The following is a 23,454-nucleotide window of genomic DNA, read 5'->3' on the forward strand; positions in this document are numbered from 1 at the left end:
AATTTACAATATGTATTCGTATAATAATAAATTTAAAACTTACAGTTAATTCTAAAAAGTACAGTCTCAAATTTCTTAACAATCCTCCTTACTCAACACCCCCACCATATCTGTCCCCTAACCAAAAGTCTGGGCTTTACCTAAACTCTCAAAGACTACTTGAATTAGAATTTCTTGAAGTAGCTTAAGAAACTGCCTTTCTCAGTGAGCAGGCGGATTCTAAAATCAGTCCCTAAAAGACATATATATATTGGAATTTCTGTTACCAAAGGACTCACATCTAAATTGAATGAATCAGCAACTTCAATCAGCAATCAAGATCAGCAGCGACCCAGAAGACCTGGACAACTCTGCCACCCTTGGGAACCACCCAGCTGCTGCTGGCCAAGGAGCTCAGCATGCTCTTCTGCAAGGCCCCAGGAGCAATGCTGGTCTGATTCCCAAGTTTGCTTTTCCATATGCTTCCTGTGCCAGCACCATGGGAAAGGAAGTGTCTCACAATGCCCAGCTTTGATCTCTGAGGCCCCGTGAGATGTCTTAATGGGCTCCTATTTGAGGCCTTTCCAACTCCTCTAAAACAGAAAGACAGCCACAGTAACAGGCTTAATTATGTGGAGACAGAGGCTGAGGTGTTATTACTGAAATTAAGTGCTAAGCGATCCTCTTACATGCTGGTTAAAAAAGAAGAGGTGTGAAATTCTTTAGTTACTTTTAACAAGAAGTTCTTCCTGCATAAAATCTAATTGCTTCATTTACAGAGTTTACAAACAGTATTGGCTACTTATTTATTTTAGAAGTGATTTAGATTTTAAATTTCACTCTTATGAATGGGACATAATTTTAACCAGTTTATTCACTTAGAAGTATTAAATGGAATTGAAACAATTATTAACTTACACAGTGACAACCAGAAATCAGAATTCTACCTTCAGTTTCAGGTTATAAAGCAGAATGAGTAAGCCAGTCCATATTGCATCCACATAAAAATAAGGAGAGAAGAAATCATACCTACCGTATATGGACAGAGAGAGTCTTTCTTACAGACAGTGGCAATATGCTTATTGTTATGCAAAAAGAAGGGAATGTGCTCCTCTGGCAAGCGGATGCTGGCATAGTTATACAGAGGTGTGCCTGGAATGCTGTGATTATTAGGAGGAGCTTCATTTTGGCCACTCAGTGGGACTTCATGAAGTAAGACTCCAAAGACAAGCAGCATTAACATAGCCACCTGAAAACCTAGAGATCAATGAAAACATATATGTTAACAAATTTTCTTTAAAAGTCAAAAAAAAAAAAGGTCAAGGGCTAAGTATAATTACAAAGCACTTTGCTATCCCACCGAGTAATGTTCCTTTATTAAATTTTTTCTGAGCTCTTTCCTGGTGCCAGGTACTGTGTTAGCAAATGGGTATACATAGGTGAACAAAACAAGAAGGAGCCTTGCTGTCATGGCACCTTTAACCTAGTACAACAGTCAAAAATAAACAATCAAATACATAAACAACTTCAGCTGATGACTGGGCCTGTGACTCAAACCAACTAGGGGCCAGCAAACTTTTTCTATAAAGGAGAGGCAGTAAGCGTTTTTGTCTTTCCCAGACGTAAGATCTCTGTGGCAACTACAAAACAGTGCCTCTGTCCAGAAAGTAGCCATGGTCTATTGTAAAAGAATGGATGAGACTGTGTTCCAATGAAACTTTTTATTTACAAAAATCATGGAAGAGCTTGATAGGATTCAGTTTAGTGATACCTGAAATAAAGTAAGGTAATATGATAGACAACATAGCATGGTGGTAAGAACCTGAACTTTTAAAGCTCAACCACCTGGATTTGAATCACTGTCTACAGCTTCCCAGCTCGAAGACCTTGAACAAGTTACTTAACCTTTCTGCATCTAACCTTTCCCATCTGTAAAATGGAAATAATAATAAACCTTCATCATAGAGCTTTCATGAGTTAAATGAGTTACCTATTGGTAAAGTGTTCAGAAAAGTATCTGGCACATACTAAATGCTATGAAAGTATTTATTAAATAAATGTTTAGGCCGGGCACAATGGCTCACGCCTATAATCCCAGCAATTTGGGAGGCTGAGGCAGGCAGACACAAGAGATCAAGATCATCCTGGCCAACATGGTGAAACTCTGTCTTTACTAAAAATACAAAAATTAGCTGGGTGTGGTGGTGCACACCAGTAGTCCCAGCTATTTGGGAGGCTGAGGCAGGAGAATCGCTTGAATCTGGGAGGCGGAGTGTGCAGTGAGCCCACCACTTCACTCCAGCCTGGTGGCAGAGTGAGATTCCGTCTCAAAATAAATAAATAGATAAATGTTTAAAGCCATGTGGGGCGAGAAAGGGCCTAAATAACATTTGAGCTCAAATCTGAATGATGAGGAGGGGGACAAGCATTGGTAAGAGAGCAAAGGGAGTAGGATGGCTCTGAGCAAGTGTGTGTCTGCTGAATAAAAAATGATAATCACAATCAAGGTGTGGGCACAAACGATGTTCCAGGAGCTCTTCTAAATACCTGGAATACAGCAATGAAGGTGCAGTCATGAACTAAACTAATTGCCCTTGTGAAGCTTATATGCTAGCACGTCTAATAATCAGCTGTGATAATAGCTAAGTCTTAGAAACTCCAGGAGTGACATTAAGTAGTCTGCCTCAAAAACTCTGCCCTTAAACTCTCCCCTGTCATGCCTTTACCTTGTGAACAGTGACAATGGTCACGAAACTCACTGCACTTCTAACTCACCCAGTAAGTGTTAAATCTCTTGGACCAGATTTCTCCTATATATCCCAGACAATGATCCTGCCATTCTCAGGTTATTTTAGTGGGATCTTTGTTCTGTAAGTGCTCTTTCCTCTGGATGACAGAGCCATAATATACATTGAACATTTATCAGCCAGGACTGCTGTTTCCTGAGTCATACCGGAAAACCCATCTTTCGAAATTAGTCTTCATTGACCATGGGCTATGAAGATGGACCCTTGGAAATAGACTGCAGGCCCAATGTGGTGGCTCATGCCTGTAATAGTAGCAGTTTGGGAGGCTGAGGCTGGCAGATTGCTTGAGTCCCTGAGTTTGAGACCAGCCTGGGCAACATGATGAAACCCATATCTGCTAAGAAGGCAAAAAATCAGCTGTAGTCCCAGCGGAAGTGGGAGGATCACTTTAGCCTGAGTCAAGGCTGCAGTGAGTCATGATCTCATCACTGCACTCAAGCCTGGGTAACTCCAGGGAGACCCTGTCTCAAGAAAAGAAAAAAGAAACTGCTATATTCCATCAAACCTCAAGTTCCAAGGCCATGGAATTCTAAGTGAACAGTGGGGACACCAAGAAGACATCCCTTTTACCCCCTTCCTCCCACCCCCAGAGTAGTTACATATTGTGGTTTTTCACTTCGGTGGCTGAAGAGTATGGCGTTATCTGCTGTAAATCTGATAGAATTATAATAATATTTTTACTTGGAGCTTTTATCTGAGAATGAGTTGACAGCAGTTTCATAAAAATTTAAAAATATATATTAATAGTAATAATGACTCTACTTATAATCAAAATATTTACCTCTTGAATCCTCAGAACCACTCAGAAGCTTCTGTGATGTTTCAGTTCTCTAAATCCTGTCAGAAATGAAACATATTGCCTTAAAGAGATGCTAAAGTAGACCTGATCATTCAGGTGATGTTGTGAATTAAAGGAAATATTAAGAAAGAAGGTAATGTAACGGGATAACCCTCAGCCAGAAGGCCTGGCCCGTGGTGCTTCCTTTTCCTTAACGAATACCACATTGCTAAACAAGAATTCACAGGCACCACTCCCAACACAGCAACTTGGAAAAGATTCCAATGGGGAGCAGGAGGTGGCTCACTTTCTACAGGCATCCACTGGAACTGGCCAACAGGATAATAAGAGATCAAACATTCCCAGGAGCAAACTTTCCCATTCTGACAGCAGTAATCCCACTGGCTAAATCACAGGGCTACCCACCTAGAGTGGCGAACCTGGGGGTTCCCAGACCTTTCTATTTTTTGACTCGTCCTTTCCGGTAATAAGTCATTGCTATGACCAAGCCCTGACCTTTGGTTATCCAAGTCCATTGTCCTCCAGTGAGCTCTGGCCATCACTAAACTCACCGATCCGTAGAGAAGAAGTAACGCTTAGGCGATGAAAAAAGTCTAAAGACACAGATCAGAGAGCTAGCTTCTGCCGAGGGCATGTACCCACTTGCATAAGACGGCTGAGGGTGGCTGCTGGACCTGGCACAAAGCCTTCCTGGTGTCGGTCCTCCTGCAAGGCCTGCCGGGATGGGTGGCTGCACTCCTCCAGCACCGGCCGCTGTGGTGGCCAGTCTACTTTTCCTTCAGCTCAAAGCAACTGGGTTCACTCCACTCCGGAAACCCTTGATTAGATTTCCACAGGCCTAATGAGGGAGGAAAAAAGGGAAACATCTGAAAGATCATGGATAAAAGGCACAACCTGGGGTTGAGAGGGACACGGGGGGGGGGGGGCGAAATAGGGCAATGTCGCAGAGCGACAGAGGTTGGAAAAGTTTAAAGAAGGCATTGGCCAATGGAAAGTTCAACACATGTGAGACTCCGAATGATTCCTCAACTGCTGTCCCCCACTTGTGACAAAAAGTCTCTCGGCTGCAGCCAGGCAGGGCACAGGAAGGGTTCGGCTGCCCGAGAGTCCAGCTGTCTGCTTGAACGTCAGTCCCGGCCCAGGGCTGAGGGGTCAGCGGAGAGCGCCCCGCCGCGGCTGAGACGCCGAGCTGGGGTTCTGGACCCCGGGGCGCCGCCTGGGACTGCTTCGGGGCTGGAGATTCCCTGGGGCCGCCCGCCACCCCGCACGGCGGCGCCCCGGGTCCCCATCGCGCCTGGGAAGGGCCCGGGGGAGCGGCTCCGCCCGGGCCTGGAAACCGGGTCAACGCGGCTAGGGCCCAGGGCCGCCTGCGGTCCCCTGCAGGCGCCGGGAAGGGGCCAAGCGCCCGGGGCCGGGGAGGGTCAGGATCGGCTTCCGACGGCCGCCTCCCGGCCCGCAGGGGATAAGAAGGCGCGGGAGGAGAGCGTGCGCAGGCTACAGCCCTCCGGGAAGCCGCGCCGGGCGCCGGCACTACCCAGGGCGAGAGCGGCGCAGAGCGTGGCCACGGCTTGGAGGCGAGCGGCGGAAGGAAGGCTCCGCGGATTGCGGGCGAGTCGCACCTGGAGCCGGCGCAGCCGTGACTACCGAGGAGTAGGCGGAGGAGACGGCGGCTGTTCCAGAGGAGGGAGTCGTCATAACCGGCTACTGCCGCTCACCGGAAACCTTCGGCGCTGGAGCTGGGCCAGGGGGCGCCAAGGAGCAGCTGGGACACCTTGGCCAGCCGGCGCCAGGGGAGGGATCGGGTCCCGCAGAGGCAGGACCGGGGCGACACCTCGGAGGGTCAGGGCGCGGGGAGTGGCCTCCACCCGGCAAGCGCGGCTGGGAGGGGTTCAGAGTGGGGGAACCTTCTGCTCTTCCTGGCGCTCTCCAGCGAAGGTTCGCGCGAGTCCGCCAGCTCCCTCACTAGGGCCGGAAAGACCCGCGGCGCCGGCCGAAGCCGGACCCCCAGCTCCAGCGCCGCAGCTCGCGCCTCCTGAAGCGAGAGGTTAAAGCGCTCAGAGGACGTTAGGACCGGGTGGGTAGAAAACCTGACCCTGTTCGTTTTTTCTGCGTTGCACTGAGGCGGATTTTTACTGTTGTCTTTCAGGCAGAAGTTGCTGCCCTAACTTCCAAATTTGAGAACTGAACATAGTTCGCCGAATACACTTTGTGGTGCTGAGGATACTTTGGAGTCTACACACATTTTAAAAGCGGTATAGTTTACACATCTGTAAACTCATCAAGTTCAAATGCTACTCTGTGGAGTTTAATTTTTGGGTTTTGTTAATTTAGAACATTTTAATTATTACTGCTTTGTAATTATTTGAACTCCCATCCCCCATTGTCTTCTCCTCTAAGCACCCTCAGTCCTAGTATTCCATCTAGAGCACAGTAGAGTTGATCATTAAATAGTGACTAAAGTTGAACTGATTATATGAAGGCGATACCTTCAAAACAAACATGCTGACCTGATGCTCAAATGCATCAGGTCGGCAGAAGTAAATAATATGATCATAAGGAAACAAGTTTGTTTCCAAAGGCTTACATGCTTTTTAAGTAATTTTTTAAAAGTAATGTTGTTTAAGAATTGTTACAGGTTCCATTAGTGACCTGCTAGATTAGGAACATTATCTGAAATTTTCGTCAAATAATAACAGCAAAAACATATATGGTATTTGACCTGTGCCAAACATTGTTCTAAAGCACTTTACGGTATTTTTTTTTTTTAATAAAAAAGAATTTGCCTCTAAGGGAACTGTCAGAGGCATGTGAACCAGAGCAACCCCATCTTAAATAGGAGCTGGGTAAAATGAGGCTGAAACCTACTGGGCTGCATTCCCAGACGGTTAAGGCATTCTAAGTCACTGGATGAGACAGGAGATTGGCACAAGATACAGGTCATAAAGACCTTGCTGATAAAACAGGTCGCAGTAAAGCAGCCAGCCAAAACCCGCCAAAACCAAGATGGCCATGAAAGTGACCTCTGGAAGTCCTTACTATTACACTCCCATCAGCCCCATGACAGTTTACGAATGCCATGGCGACATCAGAAAGTTACTTTATATGGTCTAAAAAGGGAAGGCATAAATAATCCATCCCTTGTTTAGCATATCATCAAGAAAGAATCCTAAAAATGGGCAGCCAGCAGCCCTTGGGGCTGCTTTGTCTATGGAGTAGCCATTCTTTTATTCCTTTACTTTCTTAATAAACTTGCTTTCACTTTGCACTGCAGACTTGCCGTGAATTCTTTCTTGCTTGGGGTCCGGATGGGGATCCCTTTCCTGTAACAGAATTGTTGCTCTATTATTACTTTGCATACTTCACCCATCCCACACTAATAAGGACAGTAAGGACAGTAATTTTTTTAAATGCTTCCTCCAGCCAGGCACTGTGGCCCATGCCAGTAGTCCCAGCTACTCTGGAGAATCGCTTGAGCCCAGGGAGGTCAAGGCTGCAGTGAGCCATGATTGAGACACTGCACTTTAATCTGGGCCACAGTGAGACCCTGTCTCAAAAAAAAAAGCTTCCTCAGCCTACTTGCTACCATCCTATTTTTGTCACATACAAAAAGGTTCAAATTAGTATGACATCTACATGGTACTATTATTTTTTTGTAGACAGGTTCTTGTTATGTTGCTAGCACTGTTTTCCAACTCCTGGCATCAAGTGATCTTCCAGCCTCGACCTCCCAAAGTGCTGGGATTACAGGTGTGAGCCACCACACCTGGCTACATGGTGCTATTTTAAACAGCTACATATTGGTCATTCAGACTTACAGGGAACAGATATGATAAACTTGAACAAGAGATTGAGTCTAACTGCAACAGCCATTCTGAAATACAATTTCTCTCCAAAATATCAATGTTATTTTCTTCAAGTTGACATAAAACTTGAATGTCTACCAATAGAAGGCTGGTTGAATAAACTATGGTTTATCCATACACTGTAAAACTATGCAGGCATAAAAAGGAATCAGGAAATATCTCTATACATCAAAAGATATTTACTGAGTAGGGAAATGATATGTAATATATAAAATACCATTTTTCTAAGAGGAATATGTATCATACATGTATACACACATACATTTACTAATTGTTATTTTACAAGAAGAATAACATTTAAAATGACTATGGGGAAGGAGGGAAGAGAAGGGGCATAAGGAACAAAGAAGACATGACTTTATTTTTTGTTTTTTGGATTTGTGTGTGTGTGTGAGAGAGAGAGTCTCACTATTGCCCAGGCTGGAGTACAATGGTACAATCTCAGATGGCTGCAACCTCAGCCTCTTGGGTTCAAGCAATTCTCCTGCCTCAATGTCCCGAGTAACTGCAATTACAGGCATGAGCCACCACACCTGGCTAATATTTGTATTTTTAGTAGAGATGGAGTTTCACCATATTGATCAGGCTAGTCTCAAACTCCTGACCTCAAGTGATCCGCCCACCTCGGCCTTCCAAACTGCTGGGATTGCAGGCGTGAGCCACCAGACCCAGCCTAAAGACATGACTTTGGAGTCATGTAAATATATGACATTATAAAGCAAAATTAAATTTTTAAAAAGCAATCTTTGATAGTAAAATGAAACTAAATGAACCTAAATGTATTCCAATTTGGCATATGACCCAGAGGAGCTATCCCAAGTGACTTTAAAACTTAACTTATATATACTTAGTGGGATGTATTCTCAGGACTAAAATAATTATAGAAAACTCTGTAGACTGCATTCCATAACAAAGTTGTTGATGGCACTGTTGGTATTATGGGATACACCAAGTTGAAGTAAGTATGATGGTAACTTTGAAGCTGAAATTTTTGATATGAGTTAGAGATGAAAGCTTTATCAAACTATATAGATGTCCTGTAGTTCTGATTTTCAGCTGGAGGCCTCAGTATGATTAATAATATGATTAATCTTTAAAAACAAGTCTCTCCTACATGCTCCATTGAAAAGGCCTAGAGACAAGCTACCCAGTAGGAAGAAGCACCCCTTTGTGCTCAAACTGTGATCTCTAAAAACCATTTCCCATTAAAAGAAACACTGACTCCACAGAACAATTGATGATCTTGGGTCTGAAACAGTAGCCTGCAACATCTTACATCAGGACGCCAGCAAAGCAATCAAAAGGCTATTAGGGTCATATCAAAAGGACTCAGGAACCACCTTGAAAACCTTCCTACTGGCCAAAGATAGGATAATTTAAAACATCAGTAAAGGTAACTGTAATGGGATGAAGCACAGATATATTTAAATAATTTTATCAGATACAACCAATCAACCAAACAAGCAATCCAGAAATGTATCACTCTTCATTTTTAATGATAGAAGGAAACGAACTCTTTTTTTTTTTTTGAGACAGAGTTTCGCTCGTTACCCAGGCTGGTGTGCAATGGCACGATCTCGGCTCACCACAACCTCTGCCTCCTGGGTTCAGGCAATTCTCTTGCCTTAGCCTCCAGAGTAGCTGGAACTACAGGCAGGTGCCACCACGCCCAGCTAATTTTTTGTATTTTTAGTAGAGACAGGGTCTCGATCTCTTGACCTCATGACCCACCCGCCTTGGCCTCCCAAAGTGCTGGGATTACAGGCTTGAGTCACCGTGCCCAGCCAGGAAACCAACTCTTATTCTGAAAACTGGCAAACAAAGGGAATCAGGCACACTGTCTTTCCTATATGATATGTGATGCAAGTAATGAAAAACTGAAGTAAATTTTTTACAGAAACATTCCAGCTACTAAGTGAAAATGACAAATAATATCACTCCACAAGCGCTATGAACTAATAGATTCAATAAGTGTTCATCAATGATTTCTGTATCACTATTGAGAAACCTTCAGACATTATCTGTCTCCTGCTGGAAGAATACACTTCCACCTAATGAAATATATTTGTTGAAAAATTATTGCCTTTAGATCTAAACACAGGAGGCAGAACCCCTGTCTGTCCTAAAAATACAAAAATTAGCCAGGTGTGATGGCACGAGCCTGTGTTCCCAGGTACTTAGGAGGCTGAGGCAGGAAAATCGCTTGAACCTGGAAGGTGGAAGCTGCAGTGAGCTGAGATCACGCCATTGCACTCCAGCTGGGTGACAGAGCGAGACTCAGTCTCAAAAAAAAAAGAATACATATGCCCATAGTTTAAGTTAATACACTAACTGAGCCTTGGGTCAGTACCCCATAATCTCACACAGTATTTCTGCAGCAAAATGTGAGTATTCACACCAAGTTATACATAACCCTATGTCAGTGCAGTGCAGACTTTATCACCAACATGGATTTAACAACAAATGTATTATATATGATTTTTTAGAGCTTTGTGGATTTCAGAACAATGATTATGGGATTATAATCCTACAGAAGTGAATTCCTTACACAGTGCTTGGAACAAAATAAGACTATGTTTCCCAAAAAAATAAAAAAGAAAAAGACTATGCTTCCTATTTCCCACCTGACCACAAATTTTGGAACAGTATGTAATTTTTAAAAATAAGATTGTAATTTTGAAAGAGATAAATTGGCATGGCACTTTATAAAAATGAAAGGAACACCTCCATCTAGCATGCTGTGCCCATACCTATAAGTGCAAGAATGTTTAAAAATAAACAAACAGAAAAACATGCCATTACTCTCTTGTTTAATATTTGCGATTCTAATTATTAAATTTAGCCTACTTAGGAGTAGGGCAGTGTGGAGAATTCCAGAAAGTTCTAAAAGTAAATTCTCTTTACCGTATTTTTGAATTACTGAAGCATTCTGATTTTTTTGCTTTTGTTTTGAGAAAAGGGTTTAAGTATTCATAAGAAAGGCATTTAATTTCCAGTCAATCTTGTAAAAAGATCTTAAAAGGTAAAATGCATATGTATAAAGGCAATAGATTAAAAGTACTTGAAAGGACCAAAGTTAGAGCTTAATCAAAGCAATATGAACTCAAAAATAAAGGATAACTTACTTTAACTGTTATTACTTGAATACACAAATGTAAGAAGACTTTTAGAAGAATGCTTGATATTAAGATTAAAAACTGACACCAATAATTCTTTACAGTAGCTTTTTAAAAAAAAATTAAATTTTTTTTTTTTTTTGAGACAGAGTCTCATTTTGTCGCCAGGTGCCAGGCTGGAGTGCAGTGGCTCCATCTCAGCTCACTGCAACCTCCGCCTCCCAGGTTCAAGCAATTCTCCTGCCTCAGCCTCCCATGTAGCTGGGACTATAGGTGCACGCCACCATGCCCAACAAATATTTGTATTTGAGTAGAGATGGGGTTTCACTACGTTGGCCAGGATGGTCTCAATCTCTTGACCTCATGATCCGCCCACCTCAGCCTCCCAAAGTGCTGGGATTACAGGCGTGAGCCACCACACCCAGCCTCCAGTAGCTTCTTTTCTTTCAAGGTTGTAAACGTCTAATTGCAAATCATTTTCCTACCCATTAAAATATAAATACTATTTTGCTAAAATATGGTTAGAGATCACCTACTCATAAGTAAATTCTTAGAACTGTGTTTCCCAAAAATACATCTTCATTAGAGAAACTACACTTCAGGCCAGGCACGGTGGCTCACGCCTATAATCCCAGCACAGTGGGAAGCCAAGGTGGGTGGGTCACTTGAGGTCAGGAGTTCAAGACCAGCCTGGCCAACATTGTGAAACCTGTCTCTACTAAAAATATAAACATTAGCTGGGCATGCTGGTGTGCACCTGTAATCCCAGCTACTTGGGAGGTTGAGGCAGGAGGATCACTTAAACCTGGGAGGCAGAGGTTGCAGTGAGCCGAGATCGTGCCACTGCACTCCAGCCTGGACAACAGAGTGAGACTGTCAAAAAAAAAAAAGAAAAACTACAGTTAAAACTAATGATATTAATACTAATAACTTATAGAAAACTAAGGCTTATCTTCATTTTCTTAAAATATTAATCTCAAATGTAAACAAGTTATATTTTCATAAAATATTCATTCCTCATTCATTGCTATTGACCACTATAAATTTTGTTAAAAATGAAATACACTATTACTATTTTAAAATCTTTATTCAATCAGATCCATGCTTATTTACAGTATCTTTCATTTAGAATTAAAATAGTATATCAATCTGTAGTTTAAGTCATACTTTTAGCCCTTTACAAAATATGTGATTAAAGATTTTATAGTTTAAAATGGACCTTGAATAGGGAAAACTGGATTCACTTTTTTAATGAAAATGAAAAACTATGATACACTAGAACATAAATGTATACGTACTAAACATACAGTATTAAAACAAGATAAAACATCTACAATTATTTTTTTTCTTCTATTTTCTAAATACTATAAATCATATACTTTTAATAAACAATGAAAAAAAACTCTCAATAAATGCCAACTGAAGAGAGATGGAGAAAAAAATTTTCCTTAACATTCTTTTCACTTACTTCACTGCAAACTTCATGTTTCCTAGGTCACAAGTTATCCACTTTAGAATATCTTAAGTCACAATATAGATATATTTGGTACATTCCACATGCTAAACTGTACAACTGGCAATTCTCAAAAAAGAAGTAAAAGAAATGTAGGAAATGGTAGACTCAATTTAGCCTCCCAAGAATTGGAAGGACACCTACAGTCTGTGCTTAATTGTCTATAAATCACCAAACAACCTTCCCTTCATTTACTCATTTTTTATATTCTTGAAAATGTCATTATTTGCAGATTTTTTCTTTCAAGAATAGAAACATCTAATTGCAAATCATTTTCTTATCCATTAAAATATTATTATTTTGCTAGAATATGGGTAGAGATGTTTTAATGACAAAACAGCAAAGTATAGCAACGAATATTCAATAGGTATTCTGCCACCTACTGGAGTTTTTCAAGAAACTGTTTAAGTTCACTTTAACTTATAGAAGTATTGAGAGATCTGAGTGTATAACAATCAAAATATGATCAGTGTATGAGCTATTTATTTTTAGATAAGAGTAATATATGGTAATATATAGCCAGAAACTTAAATCGTTGTTTGTCATTTTTAAATAAATTCAAAAACACTTTAAAATTTTCAGTGAATTGATCTTATTTATATTCATAAGGATTCAGAAAAAAGAATGTTTAATATAAAATTGAAAGGTTTAGGAAACAGTTTTATTGCAATCTTTTCTCTGCAACTGCAGTTTTTTTTCTACTAATGGATATCTTAAAGGGACTATTTCATAATTCCAAAACGTCCAGTTTCAAATGCTTCACAGAATTTTGTAACTTACGTTTCGCATACAGTAGTCTCCCCTTATCCACGATTTAGCTTTCTATGGTTTCAGTTACGCATGGACAACCACATTCTGATTACTGGTAAGTACAGTACAATAAGATATTTTGAGAGAAAGAGACAGATCATATTTACATAATCTTTATTACAGTGCATTGTTCTACTTTCAGTTATTATCTCTTGCTGTGCCTAATTTATAAATAAAACCTTATCAAAGGTATATATATACACAGGACAAAACAATATATAGAGGGTTCTATATTATCCATGGTTTCAGACTTTCACTGGGGGTCTTGGAACATATGTCCCATGGATAAGAGGGAACTACTGTATTTTCTAATCCTATACATTTCTTATTGCTTAACTGTCCTGTCATTCTGCCCTTGAATATTACCAAGAAAAAAAAAAAAGTCAAGCTGACAAAAAGCTATTAGACTGCTTTTTACCACTAAAATGAAGAAAATTAATTGTATGAATTTGCCTCACACTGCAAGAATATTTATTAATGCTACAAATCAGACCCAATGACAGAAACATTGTCTGGAATACAAAAAGGACAAAAATGAGGTCATTTAAATTGCCCTGAAAAACTCTCCAAATTATTCGAGACAGCTTACTTGTAGCTATATTCTGAAGTACTAGTGTTTAAAATTGAACTACAAATTAAATGAGAGTTTTATGTTTTGTTTTTTGTTTGTTTTGAGATGGAGTCTTGCTCTGTCACCCAGGCTGGAGTACAGTAGTACAATCTTGGCTCACTGCAACCTCTGCCTCCCAGGTTCAAGCAATTTTCCTGCCTCAGCCTCCCGAGAAGCTGGAATTACAGGCACTTACCACCATGCCAGGCTAATTTTTGTATTTTTAGTAGAGACGGGGTTTCACCAAACTGTTGGTCATGCTGGTCTTGAACTCCTGACCTTAGGTGATCCGCCCGCTTCGGCCTCCCAAAGTGCTGGGATTCCAGGCGTGAGCCATGGCACCCAGCTGTAAATGAGAGTTTTAATGTGCAAGTAAAGGCAGTTAAATAACTTTCAGTAATAAAATGCATCAAAATATTTCACAGATTGAAAACACAGCCTGGTTACCTTTTTGAATAAAATAACATTTGGAAGCAGACATAGCTATTTTTAAATGCTATTCCATGCTTTCCTTGTGTTTAAAGTTTCGAGAAAAAATGATAAATCACACAGAATTACAAAATGCCAAATTCAAGTTAACTCCTATAATTTTTCTATTTTGTTATGAATATTCGGTTATATCAAACATTCATTTTTAAATGTGCTAAAAATATGGGTTTACAAAATATGAACAGGTAACTTTTAAAGAGTAAATTATGTTAAGAACTTTATTATTTTTGATTATTTTAATAGGGTAATAAAATAATGCCTCTTCAAAGTCATTTAAATGTTACTGATGCCATCGTAAAATCATTATAAATAAATTTTCTCTACTATCCAATTACATCTAGATAACATTGAATATGTACAGGTTTCTCTGGATAAGTACCAAAAGGTACCACATTTTATACAGACTTAATTGTGAAAGCTGGGTGAAATAAATTTTCAGACCAAAATTTATTTTAAGTTTAAATCGCTCACTCTTTAAATTTCAGACAGTGTCAGTATGACTTACTTTTAAAGAAAAAAAAGTTAGTTTAAAATTTAATAACCACAGATTTAATAATTTTTTACTTAAACATTTAATGTACATTTTCATGAGTAATAATTAAGATATGTTGAAAACTTAAATGTGAAAGATTTCGAAGTTTCAGTATGTTAACATTACTCTTTAAGTGTTCTTAATATATATATATAAACACAAATTGTAGAAACAACTAGTTGTGTATCTGCAATACATATATGAACACCATTCTTCTTCTCTAGCCTTACTGATATAAGGTTAAAGTAATAAATCTCTGTGATGTTCAAGAACAAAAAAACGAATGCTTTAAAAAATAAATCTTTAAAGAATAGTTTCAAAAATAAAGTTCAAATATTGCACAAAATAATTTAACTGTAAATATTACTACATAGCGTAAAATAATTTTTAAAAAAATTTTTACACTCTACAGTAAATCTCATTTTCTAATTCTATAAAAGAATTTATTGGAAGTCCACATTAAATGTTTAGATATTAAATGTTTACATTCAGTTTGATGGGAATTAAATTTTCACAAGTTAACTGAGCCTTTGTCTTAAAAGTTCATCTATTTGAGTTTTATACATATTTTTTACATCTTCAAGATCTAATCGAAGTTCTTCTGCCTCTTCTGCTTTTTCTCCATACATCTGCAGAATAGTGTTGTACCTTTGGTCCAAATCCTGCAAAATGTATGTTTACAATTTTTAATATAACTACACAGAACATCTTTAATATTTATATTGCCATAGAAGTCAACAATCAAAATACTACAATTTAAATAAAAGCATATACTCATCTCTTTTAAAAATTAAACTCACAGTCCAGTCTATGTTGAAATAATTAGCAAAAAAAAAAAAAGAAAAAAGTAAAGAAAAAAACCAAGCTAGATAGCTATCTATTTTACCCTCTCTCTCCACTAAATCTACAATTCTCCCATATATGGCTTCTCTCCCATTAATGTAAGCATACTTAATAAAAATTTAGTTTCTTTGTTCCATGGTGGTATAAGTATTACCTGGCATTTAGCTCACAGGAAAGATCAAAAGAAAATACATTCTCATTTATGGCTTAACAGTGTCTTCTAACATCCAGATATGATAATTGTGATGATACATGTAACATCAAAAGTTCAATGTTATAAATGAAGCTTAGCCAAATGAAATCTAGTTCTTTTCCTATACTGGAACTAAACATGATTGTGAAAATTATTTTGAATATGTAATGACATAAGCAACATAAAAGATTCATTTTGAAAGTTCTTTGCTCAAATATTAATACTCTTTAATTTTCAAAGAAATCACTAACACATACATATATGCATTTTATATAAACTAAAAACATAAGATTAAATGTAAATGAACTAAAATATCTTAAACTCATCCTTAAGTGAAGAATACTTACTCTTAGCTGAGTTCTAAGTTTGGGTATCTCCTTCACCTTCTCTTCAAGTTCGTCAGTTTGATTTGTTAATTTAACTAGTTCTTCAGCCATTATTGATCGAGTTTTTTCTAGATTGCCAATTTCTAGCTGAAAAGCATCACCACAAAATAGTTTAAGTCAAAATATATCTTAATACTCCCACTAATATAAAAATATTTAATGTGTGTGTGTTTTTTTTAAACAGACATGTCAACATATAACCTTGAGCTAGCTCTTTAAGCAAAGGAAACAGTGGAAGAAAATGGGTCCCAACTTTCCTAAGAGGTATACCATTTATAAGGTTTCCTATGCAACAGAGATAAAGAAGAAAATCCAATTATTTGTTTGAAAACATGCAACCATATATTTTTTCTAATCTAAGGAAATGACATATATTTCAGTTATTCTAAATTACTAAAAGAACCCAAAGAAATAAAAACATACTTTAACATAGCCCCACCTGTGTAGGTTGTATTGATAGAGGCTTTCATCACTAACAAAGAAATTAATTAGGTCCCTGTATAGCATACCGGCTATACAAACATCTGAGATTAAGATTATTCTGATCTACTTTTTGCCAATTCAAGTTTTTTAATAGAGTAATATTTTCATATAACTAAAAGTACATAATGGGAGAATTTTTACCTACTTCTGAGTGTACTGTGTTTAACATTGAAAAGAGGTATCCTTATTCAAAATGTGTTGGACCAGGAATGTTTCAAATTTCTTTTTTTTTTTTTTTTTTTCAGATTTTGGAATATATGCATTATGTACTTACTGGTTGAGCATCCCAAATCTGGAAATCCAAAATGCTCAATTCAGCATTTCCTTTGAGCATCATGTCAGCACTCAAAGTTTTGGATTTTGGGGCATTTCGGATTTTAGATTTGGGATGCTCAACCTGTAAAACATTTTAACATTTCTGACTGTACAAAGTTTTTTAAAAGCCAAAAAGGTTAAGATGGGAGGATGCTCCCTCAACAACTCATGTTGTTTCCTCCCATGTACAGGGTGTTACAGTTCTAACATTTCTCATACCCTTTATTCCTTCATTCCCCGGGGGAGTTGGAATAATTTATCCAGGAGGTAAATCTGAATAGAACAGGCATTCTCAGCTCAGCAACTTCCCTTTATCCTGTCAGGAAAGAGCTGCTTGAAAGGAGGAAGCATTCTCTGCTCCTAGATGCTTATGTCTTATGTAGGCAGGTTGTAACACATGGGATGCCTGCCCCAGCCCAGCATTTCCTGTGACAAATCAGCCAAATCTGCCTAACTCTGGCAATTAGCCAGGTTCAGTTGGCTGTTTTCCTTAGCTAATTTCCCTTTTTAACCTTTATCATTGATATATGTAAAACATTTTGGGCTTCACATGCCACTTACGTAATCTTGTTTCTCAATTTGCTCAGAATTCAGATGGAAATGAAGGGTGCTATTTATTGGGCCCCAAAACTTCATTTACTTCTATAGCAAATTTAATTTTTCCAATACCTGTAAATGGGTAATTTCCCCTTCCCTTAGCTTTAGCTGAGACTGTAGGTTTTCAATAATGCTAGATCCTGCTCCCATCCTTATAGCATCATAAAGGTTGCTTCCATTTGCTGATACAGACATTGGTCCAAATGAGTGATCATGAGATTCATCCTATGTTAATTAAGAAAGCACACACAGTCATTTGGTTATCATAGCTTGTGTTCCATTACCAGGTTTGAACAAAAATGGTTCTGTCAATTTTTGCTTTAAATGATTATGACTTTCTCAAAGGCAGAAAATCATCCATGTATTTCCTCTCACTACAATTAGTACTCCTCCACAAGTATTTGGATGAATTGTCTATAGAATGGCAAAGTTGTGGTGACAGACAATCTTGACATTTGCATATTTCCTTTATTATTATTCTAAGAACTGAGCACATATAAAAATAAAACATCACCTGAGACAGAAAAGATGTCTGTAGTCCTGCCGTATCAACACCACTTATTGAACTTGAGCGTGACATGGTGGGAGTGCTAGAAACAGAAAATGGCTTGCGTTCCTTAGGGAGTAAACAAAAAAAAAATTCTGTTCAGATTAAAGAGCAAAGAGATAAGCAGAGAAAGAAAGAACATTTTCTAGGGTTAATGAGAACAAAGATTCAATCTTTTAAAAAAAAGCCAAATTACAAAGGAATTCAATACAATCAAATAAAAAAATTTTTTTAAAGATTCATTCTAATTTTCCCATAAAATGACTTCTGAAGTCTTATTAAAAATACAATATTGGACGGGGTGCGGTGACTCATGCCTGTAATCGCAGCACTTTGGGAGGCTGAGGAAGGCAGATCACAAGGTCAGGAGTTCAAGACCAGCCCAGCCAATATGGTGAAACCCCTGTCTCTACTAAAAAATAATTAAAAATTATCTGGGTGTGGTGGCGCATGCCTGCAGTCCCAGCTACTCGGGAGGCTGAGGCAGGAGAATAGCTGGAATCCAAGAGGCAGAGGTTGCAGTGAGCTGAGATCACACCACTGCACTCCAGTCTGGGCGACAGAGCAAGACTCCATCTCAAAAAAAAAAAGTACAGTATTTGGATGGGCACGGTGGCTCATGCCTGTAAATCCCAGCACTTTGGAAGGCTGAGGCAGGCAGATCATCAGAGGTAGGAACTTCAAGACCATCCTGACCAACATGGAGAAACCCCGTCTCTACGAAAAACACAAAATTAGGCAGCCATGGTGGCACATGCATGTAATCCCAGCTACTCGGAAGGCTGAGGTAGGAGAATCGCTGGCACCTGGGGGTGGAGGTTGCAGTGAGCCGAGACTGCACCATTGCACTCCAGCCTGGGCAACAAGAGTAAAACTCTATCTCAAAAAAAATAAAAAAGAAAAAAGTACAAAATGTACTAATTAAAACTGTAGATAGATTTGGTTAGATCATCACAGGACCCATTTATTACAATAATGTACTTTGTTGGGTTTTTATAATGTAATGAGACTGTTAAACTTCATATTATACAAAATACTATCAGTTAAACCTATTTCTGTAACATAAAATTACTGATGAGTGTTAAAAACCATAAAATTTCTAGCTTATCTGTTTTATTTTCAATGTAGTTTTAAAATTTCAAATAAGTTCAATAGGTAATTTAAATTTACATATAAGTAGTTTAAATATATTATGCTAACTCCAAGTACGCTATAATTCTTTCAATAGAGAAAACTCATTGTATTTTTATTTTTCTTATTTTTGAGAAAAAGTCTCGCTCTGTTACCCAGGCTGCAGTGCAGTGATGCAATCTTGGCTCACGGCAGCCTCTGCCTCTTGGGTACAAGCAATTCTCTCACCTCTGCCTCCCAAGTAGCTGGGATTACAGGCTCATGCCACCATGCCCAGCTAATTTTTATATTTTTAGTAGAGATGGGGATTTGCCATGTTGGCCAGGCTTGTGTCAACTCCTGGGCTCAAGTGATCCTCCCACCTCAGTCTCTCAAAGTGCTGGGATTACAGGTGTGAGCCACCAAGCCCAGCCTCAGAAAATTCATTTTTAGAAAAATTACCCTCATTAACCAGAAAGCAAGCAAGCCAGATTTACTCCTTTACTGCCTATAGGCCAAATGAAGTACACTAGTTTCAGTGAGAGATGAGTAAATTCATTTTAAAAGGGGCAATTTCAAGTCCTGGAAATCATAGATCTCTTTGGATAAGCTTAAATTACTTTGGGTCCACTCCGAGCAGGATACTGATTATAATAATAGAATTCATCACTATGTTGATTTCAGACATTGAAAAAAATGATACTTATAAAGCAGGAATGTCCAATCTTTTCATTCCCTGGGCCACATTTGAAGAACAAAAACTGTCTTGGGCCACACATAAAATACACTAACAATAGCTGATGAGCTAAAAAAAAACAACATGAATCTCATGATGATTTAAGAAAGTTTAAGAATGTTTGTTGGGCTTCATTTAAAGTCATCCTGGGCCACATGCCAACCAGGGCCACAGGTTGGACAAGTTTATTATACAGCAGAGCTAAAACTAAAAACATGTCTGGGTGCGGTGGCTCATGCCTGTAATACAGCACTTCGGGAGGCCGAGGCGGGTGATCTCCTGAGGTCAGGAGTTTGAGACCAGAGTAACCAATGTGGTGAAACCCTGTCCCTACCAAAAATACAAAAATTAGCTGGTCATGGTGGCATGTGCCTATAACCTCAGCTACTCGGGAGCCTAAGGCAGGAGAATCGCTTGGACCTGGGAGGTGGAGATTGCAGTGAGCCACTGCATTCCAGCCTGGGTGACAAGAGCAAACTTCGTCTCAAAAAAAGAGATTAATCACAGCATCTACTAAATGGTTACACCAAAACCAAACAAAAATGAAATTAAATACCTTTTCTTTTATTGCTTCTTGAGTAAAAATGGCTTTCTTCTTTTCTTGTTCAACTTTCATTCTTTCCATTTCTAACTGACTATTCAACAGTGTCTAATGGAGAGAGATAAAGTTAGACAATTTCTGTGATACTGATTCATGCCATGATAATAAGTCAATCCCAAAGTTAGAAGCATGAAGTAGAAACTCATATTTGTTTCACTACTAAAGACCAAGTTCCAAAAGCAGTGGCATCACCCATTGCATCTTGTTATCTCATTAGTTTGCTGCCATCCCCAACCATTCACTAATGTAAGCCCTAAGAGGTGAGTGATCACGAAGGGAAATACCTTTTCTTTTCTTGTTTCTTCAAGTGTCCTTACATATTCATCTTTTAGGTTTTCTAATTCAACCTGGTACCTGTTAAACCAAAGAGAATTAAAAAACAAAAAACAGAAAATGAAAAAGATGACAGTATACACTACTAAAAACTCAGTACTTTAACTCCAGCTACTTATTGAGAAGTCATTTTTATTACCGGATTGACATCAGTGACTTTTCGACAGTGTTTTCCAGATCCCATTTGAGTTTCACTCAAAAACCAAACCACAAGTGAAAAATCTCCACTTTTGTGCATTTTATTTATTGGTGCTCTGGGTTAAGATTTCATTTAAAAAGAGACTTTATAAAAATAACTCTGGCCGGGCATGGTGGCTCAAGCCTGTAATCCCAGCACTTTGGGAGGCCAAGGCGGGTGGATCATGAGGTCAAGTGATCGAGACCATCCTGGTCAACATGGTGAAACCCCGTCTCTACTAAAAATACAAAAAATTGAGAACGATCCAAGATGGCCGATCGCTAACATCCCGGGATTGCAGCTCTCAGGGAAGGCACGGAGAACTAGAGGACGCCACACTTTCAGACAAAGTCTGGTCGCTCATGGAGCAGAAGATCCCCCAGTGGTGGAAACACACGAGTCACCAGCGCAACTCTCGTGGTTGGCGCAGCGGTTCCGCTGGCACCTCGACGCGGCAGCGCTCGGCGCAGAGTAAACGGGACCAGTTCCCCTTCTGACCGAGGTTTGGAGCCCCGGGAAGGCAGAGTCGCCTACTACGGACACAAGAAGGAAGCCCGACAGGAGAATCCTGGGCAGAAAAGCACCATCAGTTTTAACGCCGCTGCTCTGGCCCTGGGAACTAACAACCTGGACGTCCACTCAAGAGACCTAATCTGAAAGTTGGTAATTTCAAAGAAGACAGGAGGATAAATTTACGATGACGGGAAGAAACCAGCGTAAAAAAGCTGAGAATACTCAAAGTCAGAACGCCTCTCCCTCTAAAGATGATCACAGTTCCACATCAACAATGGAACAAGGCTTGATGGAGAACGAGCGCCTCCTGATGACAGAATCACTCTTCAAGTAACGGATAATAGCAAACTTCGGTGAGTTAAAAGAACATGTTGTAGCCCAATGTAAAGAAACTAGGAACTTTGAAAAAAGGTTTGATGAAATCCTATTGAGAATAGACAACTTAGAGAGGAGTATGAGTGAATTAATGGAACTGAAGAATACAATACAGGAACTCCGAGAAGTATGCACAGGTTTAAACACTCGAATTGTTCAAGCAGAAGAAGGGATATCAGAGGTCAAAGTCCAACTTAATGAAATAAAATGTGAAGAAAAGATTAGAGAAAAAAGGATAAAAAGGAATGAGCAAAGTCTCCAAGAAATGTGGGACTATGTGAAAAGACCAAATTTACGTTTGATAGGTGTACCTGAATGCGACGGAGAGAATGAATCCAAGCTGGAAAATACCCTTCAGGATATTATTCAGGAAAATTTTCCTAAACTAGCAAAGCAGGTCAATATTCAACCCCAGGTAATACAGAGAATACCACAAAGATATTCCTCAAGAAGAGCAACCCCAAGGCACATAGTCGTTAGATTCACCAGGGTTGAAACGAAGGAGAGGATACTAAGGGCAGCCAGAGAGAAAGGTCAGATTACCCACAAAGGCAAGCCTATCAGACTTACAGCAGATCTCTCGGCAGAAACTCTACAGGCCAGAAGAGAGTGGGGGCCAATATTCAACATCCTCAAAGAACAGAACCTTCAGCCCAGAATTTCATATCCAGCCAAATTAAGCTTCACAACTGAAGGAAAAATAAAATCTTTTATGAACAAGCAAGAACTCAAGAGATTTTATTACCACCAGGCCTGCTTTACAAGAGCTTCTGAAAGAAGCATTACACACAGAAAGAAACAACCAGTATTAGCCTTTCTAAAAATACACCAAAAAGTAAAGAGCACCAACATAAAGAAGAATTTACACCAACAAATGGATAAAACAGCCAGTCAACATCAAATGGCAGTAAGCCTAAATTTAAATTGACTAAATCCCCCAATCAAAAGACATAGCCAAAACCCAACGGCATGTTACATCCAGACCTGTTTCACATGCAAGGATACACAAAGACTCAAAACAAAGGGATGGAGAAAGATTTACCAACCAAATGGAGAGCAAAAATAAATAATAAATAAATAAAAAGCAGGAGTTGCAATTCTTATATCGGATAAAATAGATTTTAAAGCAACAAAGATATAGTGGTAAAAGGATCAATGCAACAACAAGAGCTAACGATCCTAACACCCAGATAGGAGACTTAGATTCAATGAGACAGAAAATTAATAAGGATATCAAGGACTCGAACTCAGATCCAGAACAAGTAAACTTAATAAATATTTATAGAGCTCTCCACTTCAAATACACAAAATATACATTCTTGTCAATACCACATCACACCTACCCATAAGTTTAAATGAAACATTGATTGGCCATTATTAATACCCAATTTTTTCAAAATAAAGCAATATTTCCATTTACTCTCCCTCTTTCTCTTCCTCTTTCTTCCTCTCCTTTACTTATTTTTTTTTTTTTCTTTCCTTCTCTCAAAAAAAAAAAGAAATCAACTTGTAAACCTCTAGATCCAGGTCGGCAATGTCTCTTTCATTGCTTGATTTCCTTTCTTCCCTTCCCTCCCTCCCTCCCTCCCTCCCCGCTTCCTCCCTTCCTTCCTTCCTTCCTTCCTTCATCCCTTCCTTCCTGCCTTCCTCCCCCCACAAAAAAAAAAAAAAAAAAAATACAAAAAATTAGCTGGGCATGGTGGTGCGTGCCTGTAATCCCAGCTAC

General features: G+C 39.1%; 3 protein-coding genes across 29 annotated transcripts in view; 1 reads left to right on the top strand and 2 right to left on the bottom strand.

Annotated features, from left to right (window-relative positions):
- EOGT (EGF domain specific O-linked N-acetylglucosamine transferase) overlaps positions 1 to 5,230 on the bottom strand; it is a 42,166-nt gene extending 36,936 nt beyond the window's left edge. For 8 of the 25 annotated variants that reach the window (XR_004734736.3, XR_004734735.3, XM_035276085.3 and 5 more), the window contains exons 1-4: positions 5,205 to 5,230; positions 4,228 to 4,423; positions 3,568 to 3,623; positions 1,013 to 1,236 (exon numbers count right to left, since the gene is read on the bottom strand). Coding sequence is in view for 21 of the 25 variants with exons in the window: in XM_035276085.3 (XP_035131976.1) it covers positions 1,013 to 1,222 (210 nt within the window). In the remaining 4 variants the exon portion in view is untranslated. Of the gene's footprint in view, positions 1 to 278; positions 436 to 1,012; positions 1,237 to 3,567; positions 3,624 to 3,990; positions 4,424 to 5,204 lie in introns of those variants that run through there. The other 17 variants (XM_078351462.1, XM_078351461.1, XM_078351458.1 and 14 more) reach the window with 4 other exon arrangements.
- LOC118147999 (uncharacterized) lies at positions 4,526 to 6,848 on the top strand. The gene is made up of 2 exons (XM_035276087.3): positions 4,526 to 5,629; positions 5,732 to 6,848. The coding sequence occupies exons 1-2, from the start codon at positions 4,573 to 4,575 to the stop codon at positions 5,761 to 5,763; spliced, it is 1,089 nt and encodes a 362-aa protein (XP_035131978.1). The 5' UTR covers positions 4,526 to 4,572; the 3' UTR covers positions 5,764 to 6,848.
- A 4,784-nt stretch (positions 6,849 to 11,632) lies between these two features.
- The window catches only part of TMF1 (TATA element modulatory factor 1), a 35,513-nt gene continuing 23,691 nt past the window's right edge, over positions 11,633 to 23,454 (bottom strand). For all 3 annotated transcript variants that reach the window (XM_017965026.4, XM_078351465.1, XM_054245854.2), the window contains 6 exons: positions 20,614 to 20,683; positions 20,285 to 20,377; positions 17,850 to 17,951; positions 17,408 to 17,560; positions 15,902 to 16,027; positions 11,633 to 15,180 (listed from right to left, as the gene is read on the bottom strand). In XM_017965026.4, coding sequence (XP_017820515.1) covers positions 15,037 to 15,180; positions 15,902 to 16,027; positions 17,408 to 17,560; positions 17,850 to 17,951; positions 20,285 to 20,377; positions 20,614 to 20,683 — 688 coding nt within the window. In that variant the 3' untranslated portion in view covers positions 11,633 to 15,036. The remainder of the gene's footprint in view (positions 15,181 to 15,901; positions 16,028 to 17,407; positions 17,561 to 17,849; positions 17,952 to 20,284; positions 20,378 to 20,613; positions 20,684 to 23,454) is intronic.

This window comes from Callithrix jacchus, chromosome 15, assembly GCF_049354715.1.
Source record: "Callithrix jacchus isolate 240 chromosome 15, calJac240_pri, whole genome shotgun sequence".
NCBI lineage: Eukaryota > Metazoa > Chordata > Mammalia > Primates > Cebidae > Callithrix > Callithrix jacchus.